At 39.2% G+C, this 23,993-nt stretch overlaps 1 protein-coding gene across 4 annotated transcripts in view; it reads left to right on the forward strand.

Moving 5' to 3' along the window:
• Nucleotides 1-21,571, forward strand: part of tsen2 (TSEN2 tRNA splicing endonuclease subunit) — a 38,113-nt gene extending 16,542 nt beyond the window's left edge. For all 4 annotated transcript variants that reach the window (XM_073072129.1, XM_073072126.1, XM_073072127.1 and 1 more), the window contains exons 4-12: nt 446-485; nt 2,453-2,933; nt 5,337-5,408; nt 8,361-8,411; nt 9,007-9,145; nt 17,254-17,290; nt 17,372-17,483; nt 21,215-21,304; nt 21,428-21,571. In XM_073072129.1, coding sequence (XP_072928230.1) covers nt 446-485; nt 2,453-2,933; nt 5,337-5,408; nt 8,361-8,411; nt 9,007-9,145; nt 17,254-17,290; nt 17,372-17,483; nt 21,215-21,304; nt 21,428-21,487 — 1,082 coding nt within the window. In that variant the 3' untranslated portion in view covers nt 21,488-21,571. The remainder of the gene's footprint in view (nt 1-445; nt 486-2,452; nt 2,934-5,336; nt 5,409-8,360; nt 8,412-9,006; nt 9,146-17,253; nt 17,291-17,371; nt 17,484-21,214; nt 21,305-21,427) is intronic.
• Nucleotides 21,572-23,993: the final 2,422 nt, after the last annotated feature.

Genomic DNA, 23,993 nt, shown 5'->3' on the forward strand with positions numbered 1-23,993 from the left:
TGCAGCAGCATACATTGAATTACATAATTTTTTAAAAATGTGATCTATATATATTTTTCTTGTAAATAGTGGGAAAAGGGAACAAAAAATTATGAGGTGGTGTTTATGGGTTCAATGCCCATTCAGAAATCTGATGGCAGAGGGAAAGAAGCTATTCCTGAATCTTTGAGTGTGTGCCTTCAGACTCTACCTCCTCACTGATGGTAGCAATGAGAAGAGGGCATGTCCTGGTGATGGGGGTCTTTAATGGTCTTTAATGCATCTTTTTAAGGCTTCACTCCTTCAAGATGGCCTGAATGCGGGGGAGGTTAGTACCCATAATGGAAAATGCTTTTAAAAAATATTAGGGGGATTTTAGTCAAAAGCTTCAATAAAAGGTATAATTGGTATCATTTTTGGCTATTACATTGAAATATATTCATTTTATCCTTTTGGTTGTTCATAGATGCCAATTCTCTGCACCTGCCTATAATATCAGCAACAAAGTAAGTTTGATTGTTTCATTAACAATTTTGCCAGATAATTAATTGCTCATGCTAAACAAAATATTTCTTGGTTTCTAGATTCCTTTGTAGTTAAAATACTTTCTTTGCCCTAAAAAGTCACTTTGATTTGGCATGGTGAAGTTCATATCTGTCATTGGATATTAAGCTATCTTAACTGCTGTTGATTGATTGCAAGTTGCCTTTTTTTTCTTGGATCAGTTATATGGTGAAATTGACATGAGATTAAAACAATTTCTTCTGAGAAAGTAGTAGCAGCTGAAGAATATTTAAGAAGAGACATACTTGATGTGAATAGATTAACACATTTAAGGGAAGAGCTCCAAAGAATCAGACATGAGATTTTGCAGAGGCCAGAAGTTTAGAGCAGTGCAAAATGCTGGAGGAACTCAGCAGGTCGGGTAACATCTATGGAGGGAGTCCTGATAAGGGATCCATAGATGCCGCCTGACCTGAGTTCCTCCAGAATTTTGTATGTGTTACTCTGGAGAATAATTTCTTCCAGTATGATGTATCAATGTCTTTTGCAATTTTTGAACTTCATTTCTTATTCTTATCTGAATGATTTGCATTTTCTTAATGTTTACACTTGAATGCACTGGAGTTTCCTTTGAGTATTTGCATCTAATTCTTTTTGTACTCTTCCCCCTTAAACTGCTACACATGTTTCCTCTTCTAGTTTCCCAATGCAGCCAACATTAGCTCTGTCTAGTTTCACAGAACCCCATCTTGTGCATGCAATTCTTTTTTATAATCAGTCTTATACTACCTTTTCCTAATATCATCTAGAATTATGTAGGTTGACAATGCTAAGTCTCTCTCATGACCTTTTGCTCCCACAGTTCTCTTTCAATCAGAAACACAAGAAAATCTGCAAATGCTGGAAATCCAAAGCAACACACACAAAATGCTGGAGGATTTGCTCTTTCAATCAGTGTGCCTGTTTGGCTCAATTCATTTCCTCCCACTGAACTTTGTGGAGACCAATTGTAATGCTGCTAGTCAAAAATCGAGCAGTGAGAACATGGGACTAGTGATCCACTCATCAGATTTTGAGTGAATTCTGGAAGTTATATGGGCAGTAAAAGTACTTAACAAAATCATATTAATTAATCAAAGTCAACATGATTTTTACGTAATTTAGATTGCATTTGTTTTAAGGATGTTGAGGATGTAACTTGAAGTGCAGAAAATGGGGAAACTGGGTGTAATAAATCAAGGTTGCCCGAAGGTACTATACAAAAGACTGTTAAGTAAAACAAAAGCTTGCAGAGTTAAGGTTAAACTGTTATCGTGGTTAGATGATTGGTTAAAGAATTCAGGAATGAGTTTTGTTTTTACAGGTTGGCAGGCTATTATAAGTAGAGTGGCCACAAGGATCAGTAATGGATTCTCAGCCATTTACAATCTACAATGCCAGCGATCACTAGTTGGGGTTCGATTCCCACCGCTGCCTGTAAGGAGTTTGTTCATTCTTCATGACCACATAGATTTCCTCCGGGTGCTGCGGTTTCCCCCCACATTCCAAAGATGTACAATTAGGGCTAGTGAGTTGTGGCCACGCTATGTTTGCGCCGCAAGTATGGCGACATTTTGCGGGCTGCCCCGAGAACATCACAAATAATGACGCAAGCAATGCGTTTCGTTGTGTTTCGATGTACATGTGACAAATAAAGCTGATCCTTAACTGTAAATTTTAATCTGTTGTTTAAGGTGTCCTTTGTAATGAGTAATTAATTAACTTATTCCTGTTTACAGGTAATATAATTTTTGCAATGTGCTTAACTGACCACTTTCTGTAAACTTGAGTAAATAGTGAATATACTTCAATATTTTTTTAAAAAATTTGTTTTGAGCATGTGGTATTGTTTCATATTTCTGGATGCCTAATCAGGTTTCAGTCTACCAGTAAAATTACTGATTTGTTTTCATAATTTTTTTTTTTACAGGTTTCAGCATCATGTAGACTGGGCTAGAAGCCTCCTGCAAGCACAAGGGTTGGAGGACAGTTTAATTGAGAAGATGCTTGAAAGTTACATAAAATCAATTGACTTGTCTTGTAATGAAAGAAACAGTAAATCCAGTGATTGTTCGCAGGACCCTACAACTGAAACTGACTACATTGAGAAGCCCAGAGGAACAGAAAATGGAGTAAATCATCCTGAAATATGCCGTCAAAATAAGGAACATTGTTTGGAAGGGGATGCTCCTTGTGATTCTTTAGCAGATATTGACAGTGAAGCTGTTGACAGGGAAGATCTAGTAAATACCCATTGTCCCAGACATGGTGATTTCATCATTCACTGTGGCTGCCATTATAAAGATATTATGAAAGAAACTCACCAAGATGATTCAATTCAAGATGACAAGTTTTCTACAGAACATGAATATGTACTAGTGGTAGAAAAGACTCAAGGATTGAATAGTGAGGTAAGCATCATAATTAAGACCAGTGTTGGTCACACTACTGAGCCAAATCCAAATGGAGTGAATACAGTATTCTGTTTGGCTGTTGAAGACTACCAGTAAAATTAATTCAAACTACTGAATGGAAATGTATTGTGAACTCACATTCTCAAATTGTGAGTAGGTTTGTTTCAGTCCTTTATTATGGGGCTTTTTATAAATGGAAAATAAAATAGTTATTGCACTTAGTAAGGCATCTATTGCCCTCTAAAATGCTAGCGGTTAAATGTCTACAAGAACATTCACGTGTTTTTAAAATTAGTTGCAATTGATAAGAGTCTGTCCACTATCTTGAGCAGCTCAAAAAATACCTTTATGCTTGTACTAAATTAGTACTAAACTAATTAGTACTCAACAATGTGTGATTTTTGATCCATGACCTGCAGTCAACAAACAACTCAGCACTAAATTGAATTGAACTGAACTAAACTGACCATTCCTAGACTATTTTGCGGACTCTGCGGTTTGATATTGAGGTCTCTATCATTCAGGTCGACCATGGATGTTGTGTCCTAGCTGTCTGGATATGCAAGCATGGGCAGTATGATATGGAGATCAAGCTGTTGCCCATGTAACAAGCTCCCCTTCTCCACGCATCTGACGAACCCAAAAGAACAGCAGAGACCATTACAGTTCGGCACCAGCAGCATTGCTAGTCAGTGTTGAACTCAACATAGGACTGCCTTAAGGACTCCAGCTCCGGATTTTTCCCTTGGGGTTTACTCCTAAAGCCTTCCCCATGGGTGGGTATAGCCACAAGGCAGCAGTAGTTTGAGATCAGAGTTTTCCTTCTCCTAGATGAGCTGCCAACCACAGCTGACAAGCCCTATCTGCCCGAAGGACTGGTTTTAAGATACCAGTAACCCGCCTTTGCCCTTTCTCCTGTCAGTAGAAACGGTTCTACCAGGCTTGGTAGCCAAGCCACACATGGAGGCCAGGAGCTGGACTTGGTTGTCAGAGGCTATTTGAGGCACATATCATTGGGAAAAATGTAATAGGTAGTGGGAGCTTGTCCCAATTACCACTGTGGGTCATAAAACCTTAAGAAACCTGATGTTTAATATTCTGTGTGTTAATCACTCATTTTTTTTGCTGCTTGTGTGATTTGTTCTTTTTGTTTTGCACATTGAGCAGATTCCACGGTGTTTCCCTGTTTCATGGCTGTCTGTGGGAAGACAAATCTCAGGGTTGTATGCGGCATACATACTTCGATAATAAATGTACTTTGAATACTTGAATCTTCATCCCTTCACAACTGTTGTCTAGAATTGACAAGAATCTTTGTCATTTGGTGCATTCCAACCACAGCAAGCATTGCCTGTAATGATTTATAATTATTTCTTTGATCCAATTGCCTTGTTTTAATACAATTCATCGTGATATTTTAAAAGAAAATGTTCAGAACGAGTTCAGGCTGCATCTCTGGAAGGACAGTCTGACCTTTTGGGGCAAGACCAATTATCATAATTTTGATGTCATGTACCATGAAAATAATTCCCTACTCCATGGTGGTTATTGGGAATCCTTCATGCTCAAACCTGTAAAAAATGTTCTTTCGTCAGACGAGTGCTCCATTCTGTCTAAGGTCATGGCTGATACAGTCATTTACCCACCTTCTTATATTCCTTGGTGCTCTAGCCAATCAAAAGTCGATCAGGCTGTACTTTTTTTTGAGAGGGGAGGTGTAATCCATATTTCTCTTGTTCATTGTATGGGGAATGAAGAACTTCCTAAGTGCGATCCTAAACAAGCTTTCATTTTAAGATTTAAACTTTCTTACTCTGGATTTCTCCATCAATGTACTTCACTTGGCTATATTTTAACCGCTTGCTTAAACTGTCTATCTATCTGAAAACTTCCTGCTCCAATCCACACAACTTGCTATGCCATCTAACATAACCACACCTGCAAACTCTATTTTTCTTCACTCTAAGCATTAATATACTTGGTCTAACTAATCCCTCAACGTGCATAGTAGGTGCTAATCCAATTGGTTTGTTTGCTGAGTGAAGGTAAAATCAGTATAGTAACTTTCTAATTGTGGGAGCTGGAGAATCACATCAGATTTATTTGACAGAATTAGGAAAATTTCTTTTTTAAGTTACGTTAATTCCAAAGTCAAAATATTTGGTTTGGAACTAAATATAACTGTAAGAAACTTTCAGCTCAATAATAGCACTAAGTCAACCATTTCTTGTGTGCAAACAAACATTTGGATACTATCAAATTTCTCTGACATCGGGGCTAAGTTGTCCTTCGACTGTAGTTGCATCCTTTTCAAGCATTTGTGACTGAATATTGTTATCTCAAATGTGAATTTGGCTCAACGAGCAGACATAATCTACAGTTTACTCTTTTCAATTTTAGATGACAGAAAGGTTGGTCTGCAAGAGGAACCCCTTCAAGGTTATTGAGTATCTTCAGCTCAGTTTGGAAGAGGTATGATGGATCAATAAAATTACAATGTTCATTAACTTTATGTTTAACTATTATTAAAGGTAAGAGTGAAGGTTAGTGTTGGTCAGTTGAAATGGCAAGTATATCACTTGTTTAATTTTCAATATTCTGTGTAGCGATAAAACCAAACCTAAGCAATTGCCACTGCCTGCGATCCCATGGACTTAGTATACTTGCATGACACACCCCATCTCCAATGATTGCTCCAAAAGTTAAATCCTTTATTCGATTCTTCATTAGCAATTAGCAAGATACAACCTTGAAGCGATAAAACTTAAGCATACTCGAATGTAAGCTAAGCGTATTGAGCGGTCAGCAAAAGATACAACATCCGTCAGTCCCAAGCTAGAAAAGCTTGAAGACGTAACTTATTCCCTTCACTGTTGCCACGCCCTGACGCGTGACTAGTTACCGAAATAAATTTAATAAACGTGCAACAGGGAGTACAATGCAGATAGAGTACAAATGCATGACTCTTATATTGTGATAAAATATCCTATCTTGGTTTGCTTTTTTTTAAATATATTGACAGGCACCTTTGGTTGCAGTGCAAGAAACTCTATTGTTTAGTGAATGATACAAGCTATGGACTAATGTGGAGAAATGAGTTCAGAGTAGTTGGGTGTAGCTTGAGTCATTGAGCCGGTGGGCCTGATTCTGTGTTGTATGGCTATGATACCAGATGATGTTACCATAGTGATTACAATCATTCTAGTCATGGACTCCATCAGAATGCCTTGTCTGATAAAATAATTTGATAGTTTTTACATAGTAAATACCCTGTTTTGCCTGAAAGATGAGGACAAGATCTCATGGTGTCAATTCCAATCCAGGCATACCTAACAAAATGGTATCATTGTCTGAGTGAGAGACCTCAACACCATAAATAGATGGCAATACCTTTTTGACTGGCCACCACCTCATCTGCTTTGTTACCTCCACCAGCCTGGCCTCAAAAAATGGTGGTAGCAACCTTGGCGCAAGAATGTCAACAGACAATAGACAATAGGTGCAGGAGTAGGCCATTTGGCCCTTCGAGCGAGCACCGCCATTCAATGTGATCATGGCTGATCATCCACAATCAGTACTTTCAATGCCGAAAGTCTCAAGACCCTGTGACACTTGCTCTTAGACAATCCGGCATTCTGCTAATGTGTCCACAGCATCTGAAGTGCCCCAAGGTCTATAATAATTAGAGCCTGCTTTTCTACCAAATAATATCAGGACTGGTTTGATGATGTAGGAGATAATTAAGTACAGAAAAGCCTTGTCCTTGGATTAGAGGCTCTGCCATGTCTCTGAAGAAAATAAACTGCTCTGTCATTACCCAAAGCCAAAGGTCCAACAGGTAATTCAGAAACCATGAAGTGAGTTTATACTTCATCAGTATCAAAGCTATCTATTGCTTAGTATTCACCCTGCCAAGGCATATGATCAGAGGTAATCTAATCAAGAGCAGAGATGCATGAGTTCTGTGAGGAACTCTTCAGATGTGGTTCTGCCGTTGATATGAGCACTTTTGACTCCATACTTCAGCAAGTTATGTGGTCCAGTCTCACCACTATCTCTGGCTAGTTAGCAATATAAAAGCATGTATGCCAGCTGGAAAAACAAGTCGTCCTTGGGAGCAGACAGCTGCATCATTGCCTCAGAGTCCTGCAAACTGGCAGAGAAGAATTGCAGTCACAAATTCACGACCTCATCTTCCATTTCTAGGAAGGGAAGACCATGCTAGGCCAACTACGGATGCCATAAATTATGACCCACTTCAAGTCAGTAGTAGTGGCTGCTGCCACTTTACTTCAATGACTAGGATTCTATCCTGCTGCCTTGTGTATAGAATATGAATGTTTTTTCCTGTGACCACATGATGTTCCACTGAGTGCCCTGCTTTCATCTCACATCTCAAAGGTATGCTAGTTGGTTTGTAGCCTACTACAAACTGTCTGCACTATAGGTGGATAAGAGAAGATTTTAGGTTGGGGGGATGGGTGTTGATGGGCACATGAGAGAAAACAGGTTAGAGGCAAATAAGTGTGGGAATGAGACTGGAATGCTCTGAAAGCCAGCATTTACTTGATCAGTTGAAAGTTGTCCTCACATGTCGTAAGGAAACATGGGAAGAGAAGGGTCTGATTGTGGTAACTACAGAGAAGTCTCTTGATGCTAGAGGGAAATTTATCATCAGCTTGTGGCTGATTTATCATCACCAGGTGGCTACAGAACTACTTCCAAAATCACGGTTTAGATTGTATCTATCTGGAGGGACGATAGAAAAGATCTGTGAAATGAGGGATCTGCATCAATGATGCTTCATTGACCCTACAAATATTTTAATTCCATCAATTAAGAGGCATTGTGAAGGTTCTTCTCAAATTTAGCTGCCTGCAGAAATTCATCTCCATCTTGCACTGCTTTGTAATAGTTTGCAAGCTGAGATGTTAATCAACAGTAACCTCAATAATAAAAGAAGACAGAAGATGCTGGAAGTGTTCAGCATGTTAGGACACATCTGTAGAGAAAGAAACTGAGATGGTGCTTCAAGTTCAAAACCTTTCGTCTGACCTGGAAATAAAAAAATGTTGGAATTGCTCAGCACTTCAGGTGCATCCATGTGTGAAGAAATGTCATCAGCTCTCAGCCATCAACAACTGAGCTGAAATGAGCATATGAAAGCAAGCACATGATCCCTAATCCCAAACAATTGCCTATAATACTAAACAGAACTGCATATATAGCCAGCCCATTTTTAATGTTTAGTAATTCCCATGTCTTAATACATATAAACCTTTTTCATAGTTGCAAATATTATTATTTTGAAGGTTTATTTAATTAACACACAATTGCTACTTCTGTGTGACATTTCTGAATTATGATTTGCAAAATGCTTACTTTCAGCAGTATTTACAACTATCTCTAACTTCACTGTTTCAGGCTTTTTTCCTTGTTTATGCCTTGGGATGTTTAACTGTTTATCACAATGAGGTAAGTTTTATATTTCTCTTTTGGACAGAGAATTTTAGAATGGATCAAACCTCTCCCAATTGTTATATGTACAATGTGCACTAAATCTTACAGACCACAAAACCTCGTTTCATTCCAGAAGCAGCACTCTCACCCCTGGGTTTAGATTAAGTCTGGGCTCAGAGTAGGATTTTGTAGTAATTTTGTACCTGAAGAGCTTTTATCTGAAGAGACATAGCTAGAAACCATGAAAAATATAGTAATCTTAGAAAATAAAATTAACAATATTGAAATAATGCCTTTTTGAAATATTTAATATATCCACAGAGATTGAACCTGAAGAAATTTCTAATACAACACACTGAGAAGAGGTAACCTATCAGAAACACGAAATATAAACAGAGAACAGTATACACCGCACAAGTCCATCAGTATCATTCTATACAAAGGAAGGATAGGTTTTAGCACTTCAATAGTATGAATCATTAGCAGTATTGATTTACGTTTTATTTGCTTGTCAAGCCGTTGACGATGAATGAAGCTATTAATAGCCAAGCAGTCTCTGTTATTGAAGATTATAAATATTAATAGTAGCCTGTCTTTTGCTTTACTTTAGGAGCCTCTGACTATTGTAAAATTATGGGAAATATTTAGTGCAATTCAGCCTGGCTTCAAGACTAATTACATGGGCTATCATTACTTTCGAAGTAAAGGCTGGGTGCCAAAAACTGGATTGAAGTATGGGACAGACCTTTGTAAGTATGGGATTAATTCACACTGTGAGCTTCATTATATTGTCATTGGCAAAATATACAGGTTCAAGGAGAAATTGAGATTGGGGTACTCGGGCCAATATTTATACTTCTATTGTTACGTACCCCGTAACTGGGTCACTTACCAGCAAAGATAGAGAGGTCCGTTGAAGTCTGATGGTACTATTTTTAAAAGTATTTATTGATAAAGTGGCACAAAAATAAGATTAATGCAAACATACAGATAATATGCGTCATCAATACTAAATCTAAAAGCGCGGGTATAATCAATAAGAAATAGCTCTATCGTTGTCTAGGGGATAATGTATTGTCCGATGGAAATATAACGGTCACTGTTAGTTCGTTCAAGCTGCAGCGTTTTGGGTTTAAGAGAGAGACGGTTTAAACTTGCCCAGGTCTTTTATGATGCCAATCCTTTGAGTCGGGGGAGTTGGTTTCCCCGTTGTTAGCTAAAAGCCATTTTCCGTGGTACCAGCCACCTGTCCCAGGCAACGGAACTGAACGCACGTGGCCTCCTTCAAATGGCTTCCCACTATTACGGGATCGCTAGCGTTTCTTCTGGTGCGTCTGAGGGGCTGTTCCCACAGACCCTCTTTTATCCTGACTCGCAGGGTCGCAGATATCAATCAGGTTGGGGGTGATGCAATCCCTCCCTCAACCAGCCCACTTTGCCTGAGGGCTTCCACGTAGTACAGTCTTCAATCCACAAATTCGCCTTCCGGAGACAATGGCCATGTCCCGTGGCTTTATATTGCCGGGGGAACGAGACATTCCGCACGTCTCTCTCTCATTTCCTGGGTCCCCTGATCCAACCCAATAGTGATCGTGCGATTCTCACAAAGGAGGGGGCTGCAGGCATAACACTATCACCAACGTTCCTTAAAACAACAGATTGTAGTCATTATCACACTGGTCTTCGTGGGTAATTTGCTATGATATTTCATACATTGCAACAGAGACCATATTTCAAAATTGATTAGTTGTGTTTCAGGTGGTCCTGAGACTGAACACCAAATATAAGTGGAAGTCTTTTACTTTAATGGCTCAGAATTTACAAAATAACAAACTGAACTCAACAGGTCAGAAATGTCCTAAATTGTGTCTGATTACTGTTTGGGGCATGGTGACAATGTGGTCAAGTTAATGAACTAGTGGACTGTGGATCTGGAAATAAGTTTGAATCCCACCATGTCTTAAGAACAGGTAAGGAATTCAGAAATAAAACTAGAAGGGCATCATTACTTACCGTAAAATACACAGTGGCCATCTTATTGAGTATACCTTCACCTGCCTATTAATGCAAATATCTAATCAGCCAATCAGTAAATGCTCAAGAGGTTCAGTTGTTCAGACCAAACATCAGAATGAGGAAGAAATGAGATCTAAGTGAATTTAACTGTGGAATGATTGCTGGTGCCAGAAACTGCTGATCTCCTGGGATTTTCATACAGTACAGTCTCCAGATCAGGGATACCCAACCTTTTATGCCATGGACCAATACCATTTTAAAAAGGGGCTTGGGAACCCCTGTTTTAGAGTTTATAGAAAAAGGAGCGAGAAACAAAAAACATTCAGTGAGCAGCAGTTCTGTGGGTGAAAACACCTCGTTAATGAGAGAGGTCAGAGGAAAATGCCTAGACCAGTTCAAGCTGACATGAAGGCAACAGCAACTCAAATAAACAGGTGTTACAACTGTGTGTGCAGATGAGCATCTCTGAACACACAACACATTGAACCTTAAAAATGATGGGCTACAACAGCGGAAGACCTCACTGGGTTACACGCCTGCATCTAATAAAGTGGCCAATGAATGTGCATGTGGATTGAGTTTATAAAATCCTTCTAGTTCATTAATATCATTCAGGGAAGAAAATCTGACGTCCTTACTTGGTCCAGTCTTTGTGATCCAGATTTACAAACCTAGTTGAACCTTGACTGTCTCTTCAATTAGTCCTGCTGTTGAAGAAAGTACACATCTAATGCTGAGTGAGAACATGATCAGGATCTGCTTTAATCCTGTTTTGTTTGTATGATCTTTCTAAACCTATTACTACAACGTGTAGAATAGCGCAGAGGTACACTGAGATGGGATCACCTTTCAACCCATAATTTAGAAGTAAAAATGTATGTAAAATGTGGCAGGGAAGTTTTACAAACTGAACCTTTCAAGCTTTTGCATGGTACTGATTACTTTGCATATAACAACTATTATTATATAGAAGATTTAGCCAGTGTTTGAAGTAAATTTGTACAAGACTATAAGTCTGACGGCTGAAAGTATTGTTGTTTTTGAGTCGTCATCATCAAAGCCTTAGTTGTAGAACAGCACAGAAACAGGCCCTTTGGCCCATCTTGTCCAAGTCAAACTGTTATTCTGCTTAGTTCCATTGAACCGCACATGGACCATTGACTTCCAAATCCCTCAACCAAACATCTCTTGGGTGCTGAAATCAAACCCGCATCCACTACTTCTGCTTGCAGCTTATTCCACACTTGCACCGCCCTCTGAGTGAAGAAATTCCCCTTCGGGTTCTCTTTAAATAGTTCACCTTTCACCCTTGCCCTATGACCTCTAGTTCACCCAACCTTAGTGGAAAAATCCTGCTTGCATTAACCCTATCTATACCCCTTATAATTTTGTATACCTCTATCAAATCTCTCCTCATTTTCCTGCAATCCAAGGAATAAAATCCTAACCTATTCAACCTTTCACTATACCTCAAGACGTGGCAACACCCTTGATATATTGGGAATGGTGACATGGTGGCCATTGGACAGTACAGCACAGGTACAGCCCCTTCATCCCACAATATCTGTGCTGACATGATGGCTAATTAAAACTATCTGCCTGCTCACAATCCATTTCATTCCATCCCCTGCATGTTCCTATGTATGTCTATCTGCCTCTGTTATATCTGCGTCTACCACTAGCATTTGGACTCTATGCCGCTCATTTTATAAACCTTGAACAGGTCTTCCCTCAGCCTCTGCTGCACAGAAAACAATCAAAGCTTTTCCAACCACACCTTGTAGCTAATGTTGACTAATCGTGGCAAAAATTGTGGTAAAACTCTTCTACATCTTCTCCAAAGACTCCGTCCTTCCTGTAGTGAGGCTGTCAGAATGGCACACAATACTCCAATCGCAGCCTAACCAAAGTTTTACAGAGCTGCAACATGACTTTGTGACACTTACACATGGTGCACCAACTGATGAAGCCAAACGTGCCATGTGCCCTCTTTACCATTCGATCTACTTGAGTTGCCACTTTCAGGAAGCTATGGATTTGCACCCACGGTCCCTCTGTACATCAATGCTTCGAAGTGTCCTGCCATTTACTGCCTACTTTCCCCTTGCATTTGAATTCCTAAAGTGCAACAACTCACATTTTCCTGGATTAGGCCAACTGCCATTTCTCCATCTGTAACAGCAGCTGATCTATATTCTATTGTATTCTTTGACAACCTTCATTACTATCCACACCACCACCTATATTTATCTAGGTACATTTTGCATTTCCAGCTGTTTTAGTGCTTTATCCTGTCAATAGTGCCCAATTTTCAAATTTTTGCATCAATTCAGTTAAATTATTAAAACTGATTAACAATTAAACAATCATCACTAAATTTGGTTTTTGGAAGCTGATGTCATGATAGTTATGAACACATATTTAAAGTACTAAATAAGGTGGAATTATGTTTTAATGAGTGTGTATGGATTATTTCACTTTAAAGTTCAAATTATTTTGTTATCAAAGTACATATATATCACTGTATGCAACCCTGAGATTAATTTTCTTGTGGGCATACTCAATAAACCTAGAGAATTATAACCCTAACAGAATCAATGAAAGACTGCTCAACTAGGGAGTTCAGCCAGAGTGCAGAAGTCAATGAACTGTGCAAATAAATACACAGTAAATATTGAGAACATGAAATGAAGGGTCCTTGAAAGTAAATCCATTGGTTGTGGGAACATTATAATGGTGGGGCAGGTGAAGTTGAGTGTAGTTATACCCTTTGGTTCAAGAGCCTGATGGTTGGGGCTAGTAACTATTCTTGAACCTGGTGGTGTGAACCTTGAGGCTCCTGTACCAGCTTTGTAATTTTAGCAGTGAGAAGAGAGCATGTCCTGGGTGATGGGGGTCCCTGATGACTGCAATCAGTAACATGTAACTTCCCTTTCGGTGTTTGAACCACCTGTATGACTTGGCACTTTCGTGGTGTAAACTGGAGTTGCGAAGGTGCAGAGCAATTGCGGCATTGCACGTACAGGCCGAATTGAGAGAGTTGGCCCGGGCAAGAGAGCATGGTATGAGCCAATGTTTGGCCATTGCCTGAACAGACTTGGAGGTGATTCAATGCACCAGAACTGAGTCAAGGCAGAGCCCGGGCCCGAGAGCTTTCTGTACTGAACCGAGGCTGTGACCTGCAACCAACGGGCTCCTAAATCAGCTGTGGCTGGCTTCATGTGGACTCACTTTCATGAAATTCAGATTGAAAACAATTTGCTCACTTTTATTGTTTGCACTATTTGTTTTTCTTTTATGCATGTTAGGTGTTTGGTGGTCTTTTTAATGGGTTCCATTGTTTTTTTTTTGTTTTGTGGCTGCTTGTAAGGAGACGAATCTTGAGGTTGTGTACAGTATTCATATTTTGACAATGTACTTTGAACTTTAAGGCTGCCAGTCAATATACTCTCCACTACACATCTATAGAAGTTTGTCAGAATTTTAGATGCTATGCTGAATTTCCGTGAACTCTTAAGGAAGTAAAGATGCTGCTGTGCTTTCTTTGTAATTGCACTTATGTGCTGGGCCCAGGACAGGTCCTCCAAAATAATAACACCTGGAGGTTTAAAGTGGCTAACCCTCTCCACCTCTGATCCTCCAATGCAGACTAGCTCATAGACTTCTGGTTTCTTTCTCATGAAGTCAATGATCAGTTTCTTGGTCTTGCTGACATTGAGTAAGAGGTTGTTGTTATGATACCACTCAGCCAGATTTTTTTCTCCCTCCTATTTGCTGATCATTACCTTTGATTTGGCCTATGACGGTGGTGTCATCAGTAAACTTGAATATGGCATTGGAGCTGTGTTTAGCCACACAGTCATAAGGAAATATTTTTGAAGCTTTAGTTGCAACTGTGGCTCAGCTGGAAGTTCTCTTCTGTGTCAGAAATGGCTGATTTCAAGTCAAATGCTGGAGAATTTGCCATCAAATCCATGCTGGTGCTGCCCCTTGAATTTAACATTTAATGTGAGCCCTGCCCATCATATCAAATATGGTATGTGTGAGCTCATTACGCACACGTTGCTGCTAGCTGAATTATTAGTTTTTTTGATCATTTTCTGGTTCTAATCCATAGTTTATATTATATACAGCATATCAAGTGTTCCACTAGGTATGATCTTAAAAATGCTATGTGTTTCTCATGCCTTTGCAGGGAGGAAGTTCCAGGTCTGATACATTTTGGTGGGAAAATTCCTTTAACTCCCTCTAATCATCTTAAATATTGTCTTTGACCTTTTTTTTTTGCTAAGGGATATAAATTCCTTGTTCAGTAAAGCACATTTTCATTGCTCAGGCAAGTCATAACCTTGTACACTTAGCCTCCTGTATTCCAAAGAAAATCATATTAGCCTAGCTAGTTTATTCTCGTAATAGCACCACGCTTAACCTAGCTAGTTTATTTTCATAAGTAAATAGCACCACGCTTAGCAAGCTGCTTGTAAATCGGTGTACCATAGGCCTGATGTATTTCAGCTTCTCCTGAAATCTTGAGGAATTGTGTATTATGTTATTTTGTGCTACTGGTTATTCAGCACCTTGTGACATGAGGATGTCTCTGGATACATAATCCTGCTGTTACTGTTTCAAAATGGGTAGAGCTGCCAAGGATGATGCCCTCTGCTTCCACCTTTCCTCACCACTGCTGGCATCAGGCCATTACAGACAAGCTGTTTGAAAAAGAGAATGTGATATGGGATGAGTAGCTGGAAGCCCCAAACCTGCATTCCACCTTTCTTTCACAGCACATTGTTTGCACGTGGAACAATGACTCATTGCCAGTGTAACACAATATCCTTTATGAATGACATTCTGAGACACAGATACTTGTGTCTAAATAGGATACCAGTAAAAGAATCAGGTTACCCTTTAATAGCAATAGTAAAGCATGCACCCCTCATTTAAAAAGCTTACAGATAAATATGAGTGACATGAGATCTATTTTGGAAATCTCAAGAGCTCAGATATTTCTGTGAAGTACCTGACTATAATCCTGAGCATCTTTGCTTGCATCTTAGGTAAATTTGTTCTCTTATCATTTTTTAGAAGGAGCAACTAATATTATCAATATTATTAATAATTTCCTGCCTAATGAGGAATAATGGTGGTGTTTGAACTGCAATTGTATTGTAGAGATAGTTGAGATTCATTTCCTAAGAAGAAAGATTATGCCTTTTTCTTTAATGCAAGCCATATCTGTTGCTGAAGGAAAATAAAGTGTTGAGAAGATTAGTTTAAATGCAACAAGATTGGGAAATAAGATAAGAGATAAATCCAGAATGAGTTACTTGCATGTTGCAATGGGGCAGCACGGTAGCACAGTGGTCAGCACAATGCTTTCCAGTACAGGTGACCCGGGTTCAATTCCCGACACTGCCGGTAAGGAGTTTGTACCTTCTCCCCTTGTGGATTTCCTCTGTTTGCTCCAGTTTCCTCCCACAGTCTAAAGACATACTGTACTGACTGGTAGGTTAATTGGTCATTGTAAATTCTCCCGTGATTAGGCTAGGATTATGTTGGTGGGTTCCCCTACAGCGCAGCTCAAATGGCTGGAAAGGCCTACTCCACACAGTATCTCAATAAAATAAAAATCCATCATCTATTTTACCCAGGTTCTAATGAAAGCTCGTCAAGCTGAAACTTGAACTTCCTCTCTCCCCCTCCAAAACGTGCTTGACCTGATGAGTATTTCAAGTCATTTATTTTTCTCCTATTTCAGACTCAAAGTATTGAATCGAATTGACTTTATTACTTACATCCTTCACATACATGAGGAGGTATATGAGACATATTTATGTTACATCTCCATCTAAATGTGCAATTTATAGTTATTTATAATAAATAGTCTGTACAACAGGACAGGCAATGTAACATACAATTACAATTTTATCAGCGTGATTTAATCAGTTTGATGGCCTGGTGGAAGAAGCTGTCCCGGAGCCTGTTGGCCCTGGCTTTTATGCTGCGGTACCGTTTCCTAGATAGTAGCAGATGTGAACAGTTTGTGGTTGGGGTGACTTGAGTCTCCAATGATTCTTCGGGCCCTTTTTACACACCTGTCTTTGTAAATATCCTGAATAGTGGGAAGTTCACATCTACCAATGTGCTGGGCTGTCTGCACTGACCTCTGCTGATTGAGGGAAGTACAGTTCCCATACCAGGCAGTGATGCAGCCAGTCGGGATGCTTTCAATTGTGCCCCCGTAGAAAGTTCTTGGAACTTGGGCACCCGTACCAAACTTCTTCAACCGTCTGATATGAAAGAGGCGCTATTGTGCCTTTTTCACCACACAGCCAGTATGTACAGACCACGTGAGATCCTCGGTGATATGTATGTCAAGGAACTTAATGCTGTGTGCTGTCTCAACCCCAGATCCATTGATGTCAATGGGGGTTAGCCTGTCTCCATTCCTTCTGTAATCCACAACCAGCTCCTTTGTTTTTGCGACATTGAGGGAGAGGTTGTTTTCTTGACACCGCTGTGATGAATTCCTCTCTGTAGACTGACTCGTTATTATTTGTAGTGTCATTGGCAAATTTAATGAGCAGGTTGGGGCTGTGGGTGGCAACTCAGTCGTGAGTATACAGAGAATAAACGTGGGGGCTTAGGACACAGCCCTGAGGGTCAGAGGGGCAGAGGTGAGGGAGCCCACTCTAACCTCCTGCTGGTGATCTGACAGGAAGTCCAGGATCCAGCTGCAGAAGCTGGATCCTGGACTTGCAGTTTGTTGTTCAATTTGTAATTACAACAAAACTTTGTGTATCAGATTTAAAATAACAGTCGATTTTCCTTTGTATTTTAGTGTTGTATCGAAAAGGACCTCCATTTTATCATGCAAGGTATGAATGGTGTAGTTAAAATAATACTTGCAATGGAGTCTAATTCTATTTTCATAATATTTGATTTTTTTCTGCCTACAGTTATTCAGTAGTGGTTGAAATGGTTGATGACAGTTGTCAGGGCTCTCAACGCCGGCCTTTTACCTGGAGGTCACTTGCCGGGTTGGTTCGAACAACTACGAATGTCTCTAAGGTAAAGATTCTCCTGAACCAACCCAAGAATGATTCAATGTTGTTGACATCAGGACTCATCTCAATTTCTGTACATTCTGCTTTTTAATAGTGAAATGGAAACTTTTTCATCGATTTCCAAGGTTTCCCCAGTCATTTATCTGTGGATTACAGATTTTCAGACCAAACTCTTCCTTTGGTTGTCGTAAACATCTACTGTGGGCACCTTCCTTTGCCTCATCAGCAAGATCACCATACAATCATTGGATGTTTTTAAAAATAAAAGGGGAGGTGCATTTGGCAATTGAGCAATTTGTAAGGAATTGATCCTTCGCAAATTCTGATGTTCAATTACTTTGAGCCTTTTTTATTAAAAGGTGCAATGCTCTTTTCCATAGTTTGTTGTTATAATAAAATATTCCATCCCGTGTTCTAATGCCCTACATAAAGAAATTCCTCCTAAACTTTTAATGCTTTTAAACTGACACTGGATATTCAACATGTGGCAAAAGAATTTGTGTACGCCCGTGTCCTGTGTTACAAAGGTTTTCAATCTGGGATCCATGGACCCTTTGCTTAATGATGTTGGTCCATGGCATAAAAAAGGTTGGGAGCTCCTGCTGTAGAGGGCTTTAGATGCCTCAAAGTTATTAAAGCTCTTTATGATGCAAATAGCAATAGTCTTGGCATTCATATCTTATCCTTGTTATCATTCTGATGTAGGCTTAGTGTCATTTGTATTAATCATAATCCTAAAATTCTCAAAATTTTCTTCAGTATAACTTAACTGTTGCTTTCTTTTTCCCTATATACTTTTTAAAATCCAAAATGCTGTTTGCTTTGGCATCATCTGTACATGAACTTCAAAAGGAAACACTATTTGTTCAACGCCTTTCCAAAGAAGGTGTTTTTCCATTTATATTTTACCTCCTTTGTTATATCAGTTGTACCTTTTCCCATCATGCTGGTGTACTTACAGCTACTGCAAATGTTTAGCAGGAGCCCGAACTGCAATTTCAGATTGGTTGGAGGCTGCTCATAGTTTCTTTTGTTTTGATAATAAAACAATTAAACTTGGATTTATTCTTTAAATCTTATTTGCTCAGTGGCTGGGCCATAGTCTTCAATATCAGTGGATGTGGTATATTTGGATTTTCAAAAGGCTTTTGACAAGGTCTCACACAGGAGATTAGTGTGCAAACTTAAAGCACATGGTATTGGGGGTATGGTATTGATGTGGATAGAGAATTGGTTGGCAGACAGGAAGCAAAGAGTGGGAATAAACGGGACCTTTTCAGAATGGCAGGCAGCAACTAGTGGGGTACCGCAAGGCTCAGTGCTGGGACCCCAGTTGTTTACAATATATATTAATGATTTAGACGAGGGAATTAAATGCAGCATCTCCAAGTTTGCGGATGACACGAAGCTGGGCAGCAGTGTTAGCTGTGAGGAGGATGCAGGGTGACTTGGATAGGTTAGGTGAGTGGGCAAATACATGGCAGATGCAATTTAATGTGGATAAATGTGAGGTTATCCACTTTGGTGGCAAGAACAGGAAAACAGATTATTATCTGAATGTGGCCGATTAGGAAAAGGGGAGGTGCAATGAGACCTGTGTGTCATTGTAAACCAGTCATTGAAGGTGGGCATGCAGGTACAGCAGGTGGTGAAAAAGGTAAATGGTATGTTGGCATTCATAGCAAGAGGATTCGAGTACAGGAACATGGAGGTTCTACTGTAGTTGTACAAGGCCTTGGTGAGACCACACCTGGAGTATTGTGTGCAGTTTTGGTCCCCTAATCTGAGGAAAGACATTCTTCCCATAGAGGGAGTACAAAGAAGGTTCACCGGATTGATTCCTGGGATGGCAGGACTTTCATATGAAGAAAGACTGGATCGACTAGGCTTATACTCACTGGAATTTAGAAGATTGAGGGGGGATCTTATTGAAACGTATAAAATTCTAAAGGGATTGGACAGGCTAGATGCAGGAAGATTGTTTCCGATGTTGGGGAAATCCAGAACGAGGGGTCACAGTTTAAGGATAAAGGGGAAGCCTTTTAGGACCGAGATGAGGATAAACTTCTTCACACAGAGAGTGGTGAATCTGTGGAATTCTCTGCCACAGGAAACAGTTGAGGCCGGTTCATTGGCTATATTTAAGAGGGAGTTAGATATGGTCCTTGTGGCTAAAGGGATCAGGGGGTATGGAGAGAAAGCAGGTACAGGGTTCTGAGTTGGATGATCAGCCATGATCATACTGAATGGCAGTGCAGGCTTAAATGGGCCGAATGGCCTACTCCTGCACCTATTTTCTATGTTTCTATGTTTCTATCATAGATGCCTGAGCTTTGCTTCTGAAATACGCAAGAGGGATGTCTGCAACCTTAAACACCAAATGGTATTGCTGCACAACATACTCTTGTATAAACTTGAGAAAGTCTGCAGATGCTGGTATCCACACAAAATGCTGGAGGAACTCAACAGGTCAGGCAGCATCTATGGAAATGAACAAAACAGTTGCATTTCGAGCCAAGGTCATCTTGACTAGAAAAGAAGGGGGAAGATGCCAGAATAAAAAAGTGTGAGAGAGGAAGGAGGACTAGCTAGAAGATAGGTGAAGCGAGGTGGGTAGGAAAGGTAAAGGACAGGAGAGAAAGGAATCTGATAGGAGAGAAGGGTGGATCATAGGAGAAGGGGGAGATGATAGGCAGGTGAGAAAAGGTTTCAAAGGTACATTTAATGTCAGAGAAATTATACAATATACATCCTGAAATGTTTTTTCATTGCAGCCATCCATGAAAACAGAGGAGTGCCCCAAAGAATGAATGATAGTTAAATGTTAGAACCCTAAAGTCCCCCGCCCAGCTCCCCTCTCTCCCGTGTATAAGTGGCAGAAAGCAACAATCCCCCCCCTCCCCCCATTGGCAAAAAAAAGCATTGTTACCCGCCACTGAGCACTCGAGCATGCAGCAAAAGCAACAGCAAAAACACAGGCTTGCAGTACTCCAAGGACTACGCGTTCACCCGGTATTCGACGTACCGCAGGTTCGCTCTCTCTCTCTAATAAGGGAGAAAGAGATGCCTCTTTCACAGCGAGAGGGGAGACATACCAAACAACTCGCTGGTTTACCATGTTGAAAATCCATTGCCTCGCTTTTTCCAAGCTCTGGGCACACAGCCAAAGATCTTCCAGCTCCCACGACACACCAGTCTGAGAGTGGGGAATAGAAGAAAAAGAAGGGGAAGAATTTTCTTTTAACCAGAAGGAGAAATCAATATTCATTGCATCAGGTTGGAAGCTAATTTATCTGTATATAATTATTGTCAGCAGGTATTACAAACCATGGGAAATACAGTACAAGTAACTACAGATTCTGGAAATCTGACATAAAAGCACAAAGTACTAAGGATATTCAGCAGGTCTTCCAGCATCAGTAGAGGAAGCACAGTGAAATGTGTTTGCTGTTAACTTCTTTGTTGTAATTTTTAAACAGATTAGTAAAAGTCAAAATCTTTTTGTTGACTTAAAAAAATGAATGCTAAAAATGACTGAACATTGCATAGATATGCTGCAGGTCAGGAAACATCTGAAGGTTGTTTCAGGTTTTGCCCCAATGTCAAGTCTGATGAAAGCATTCTTAGTCCATAAGATACTGATAAACTGCTTGCGCCTCCAATGTATGTAATGTCTTTAATATCAGTAGTTTCAGTTTTAGTATGGACACTAAAAATGTTATCATTTTCTTTCAGGAACTTCTGTTATGCTACTTGATTAAGCCATCAAATATGACTGAGGAAGAAATGACATCACCAGAATGTATGAAGAAAATTAAAGTTCAGGTGCCAAGATTTCTTTTGCTGAAAATATCAATTAGACAAGTTTAATTGTTGCATTAATGTTTGTAGCTGTTTGGTTCTGAAGCAAAGGAAATGCTGTAAAATAATTTTATCTCCTTGTTTCAGGAATTGATTGTAAATCGCTGGATTTCTTCCCGAGAACGCACTGATCAGGAGGAGTTGTAGCTTTTTGCATGTTGGCATCAAATAAATTTATTTGGAACCATGGCAAGAACAATTTTTAAAAAAAAGCAATAAAATTTGGAACAAGATTGATTTTTTAAAGCTGTGATTTCATTTGTAAATGCTGTGCAACTTTGCTATCCAGGATCCCAGGAATGTGGTGGTATCAGGCTAGTAGATCTTTTGGATTACTCAGACTCTTTATTATCTCAATGCATATAATTTGTTTTTTTTATATGCATGCTACGCAATAATATATTTTCCATTGAACCCAGGGAGTTTGTTTATTTATTTTTAAATTAGTTTTTCAAAACATTTTACAAAATTAAAAACCCCAAATCCCAGTGGGGAGCATTAATACAGTGCAAGATTAAGCATGCAATAACAATATGCTACAAACGAAGAGAATTTAACAAAAAAGCACCTAAATTAAAGACAAGTGAGCTTAGTGTCCTCCCCAATCCCCACAACACAAGAAAAAAACAACAACAACTCCAGACCAACCGCCACACAATCAACCCAGGGAGTTTAAAGGGAGCAAGATGTTGAACCCCAGTAAAGTTTAGTTTGTTCTCAACCTGAATCTTGCTTCAACCACACATCCAGGCACTACAGTTCGCAATCTTGCAATATGTGAGTAGTGAGTCCAGGGATTGCAAGAATTTTGTGCATTAATAAGTGAGCTGAAAGACAAATGGTCTCATAACAGATTGAGTATTATTAAATTTGCAATACTTCATTTGTAATGTAAAAATATGCTAACTTAAGATGTGTTTAAAACTTTTTTAAATCAGAAGATGAATTAAAGTAAAATGAAAGTGCGAACTTCAATGAAAGATTTGCATTTGAAATGTGACTTCGCCTTCTAAATACTGATCACATTATTTCCTGTACTGATCTTTGCTATTTTTAACTCTTTGTACATTTGAACAAGTCAAATATTGTTAAGTCTAGGAAAATGATTGATTGAAACTAATTCTTTCTGAGAAATTGGCGAATAAGCATATCATGAAGCCACTGCAAAAATCACCAAATTAACTACACTGCAGTACTGAGACTTCATTCACACTGGTACATTACAATTGCAACTGTTAACTTATACTCACAGATTAGAGTTTATACATCACATTTATTTTTCATGATTAATCCCTTCGTTCCACACTGCCGCGCAGCCACAATTACACTGGTTTCCTCTTTTTACTCGAACACTCAATGGAAACTTTTTGAAAGCTGATCTGTCTGTCGTGAGCTATGTGAAAGACAGCCCTTGTGACTGAGGCAGGTCAAATTCTGATTTTAAATCTGTTTAAATATTTACAAAGCAATTGGAAAAATCCTAATCTGAAAGACTGTTATATTAGTATTATTACTTAACCAGACTAAAATATCATTTTGCTTCAGGTATCCTTTTAGCATCTATCCTTAAATTACACAAGAACTGGGTAGATTTGTCATACTAAGGACATAGAATAATTCTTTACAAAATTAAAATAAAACGATTCTTTACATAAGGACAGAATAGATTTAGCTTTTAAATTCCTCTCTGTAAAGGATATTTTCCTATGAACCTCGGAGTTGTGATTAAAACGAAGATCCATTGACTGGCGATAGGGTTTTTTTTCATTTTAGAAATGAATGTTAATCATTCTTGCAAATTGGATTGCTATCATTGATTGCTGCAATATTTTAGTTATTTGTCAAATGGAGATGTATCATAGTTATTTGGAGATGTATTTCTCCAAAACCCAGGAAATCATTCACTCAAATTACTGAAGAATAATGGTTTATTTTAATCGTGGATTTGTTTTTGAATTTCACAGTTGACCTTCATTGCCAGCAGTCCATTTCTTCAGGGGTCCTCTCATTTGGTTCCACATGAGTTTTCCAATCTTGCTTCCCAAAGTTATGGCTGTGTGCCTCAGAGTAAAGTGAAGACGTGATTTTATGGCCTTTGTATCTAAATCCCTGAGTCCATGGACTCCCAGAGTGCTTATATCATATGGTGAATGTTCTGTTTCTTTCTGTAAATCATGGTCAAAGCTACCACGTTTGAAATAGAAGAAAACATAATATTCACAGCGAATCAGCCACTCATTCAAATGGGATGCATCCTTTAGTTGGCTGAGAAAGATGTTGCACTATTAACAATACAGGTCAGATGCCAAAGCACTGTAGATTGTAACTGATACACTGCAATCAATTATTTTATAATGGTAGGATAAATCTTAGAAGTGCACGTCAGTCACTTTAATGTTGGTACAGGTACCCCCCCCCCCCTTTACAAAGGTAGAGTGTTCCTATGAAACCTTTCTTAAGCCGAAATGGCATAAAGTGAAGAACCATTAATTTATATGGGAAAATTTTTCATAGAAGCGGAAATCCTCTTTGTAAGGCGAAAACAGGTTACTAATGTAGGTCTTTTGCAAAAGTGAAGTGGTGTAAAGCGAACATTCATAAAGCAGGGGACACCTGTAATTGGGAACTTTTGAAAACTTATTCTGTGAGAAAT

This window comes from Hemitrygon akajei, chromosome 19 (genome assembly GCF_048418815.1).
Source record: "Hemitrygon akajei chromosome 19, sHemAka1.3, whole genome shotgun sequence".
NCBI lineage: Eukaryota > Metazoa > Chordata > Chondrichthyes > Myliobatiformes > Dasyatidae > Hemitrygon > Hemitrygon akajei.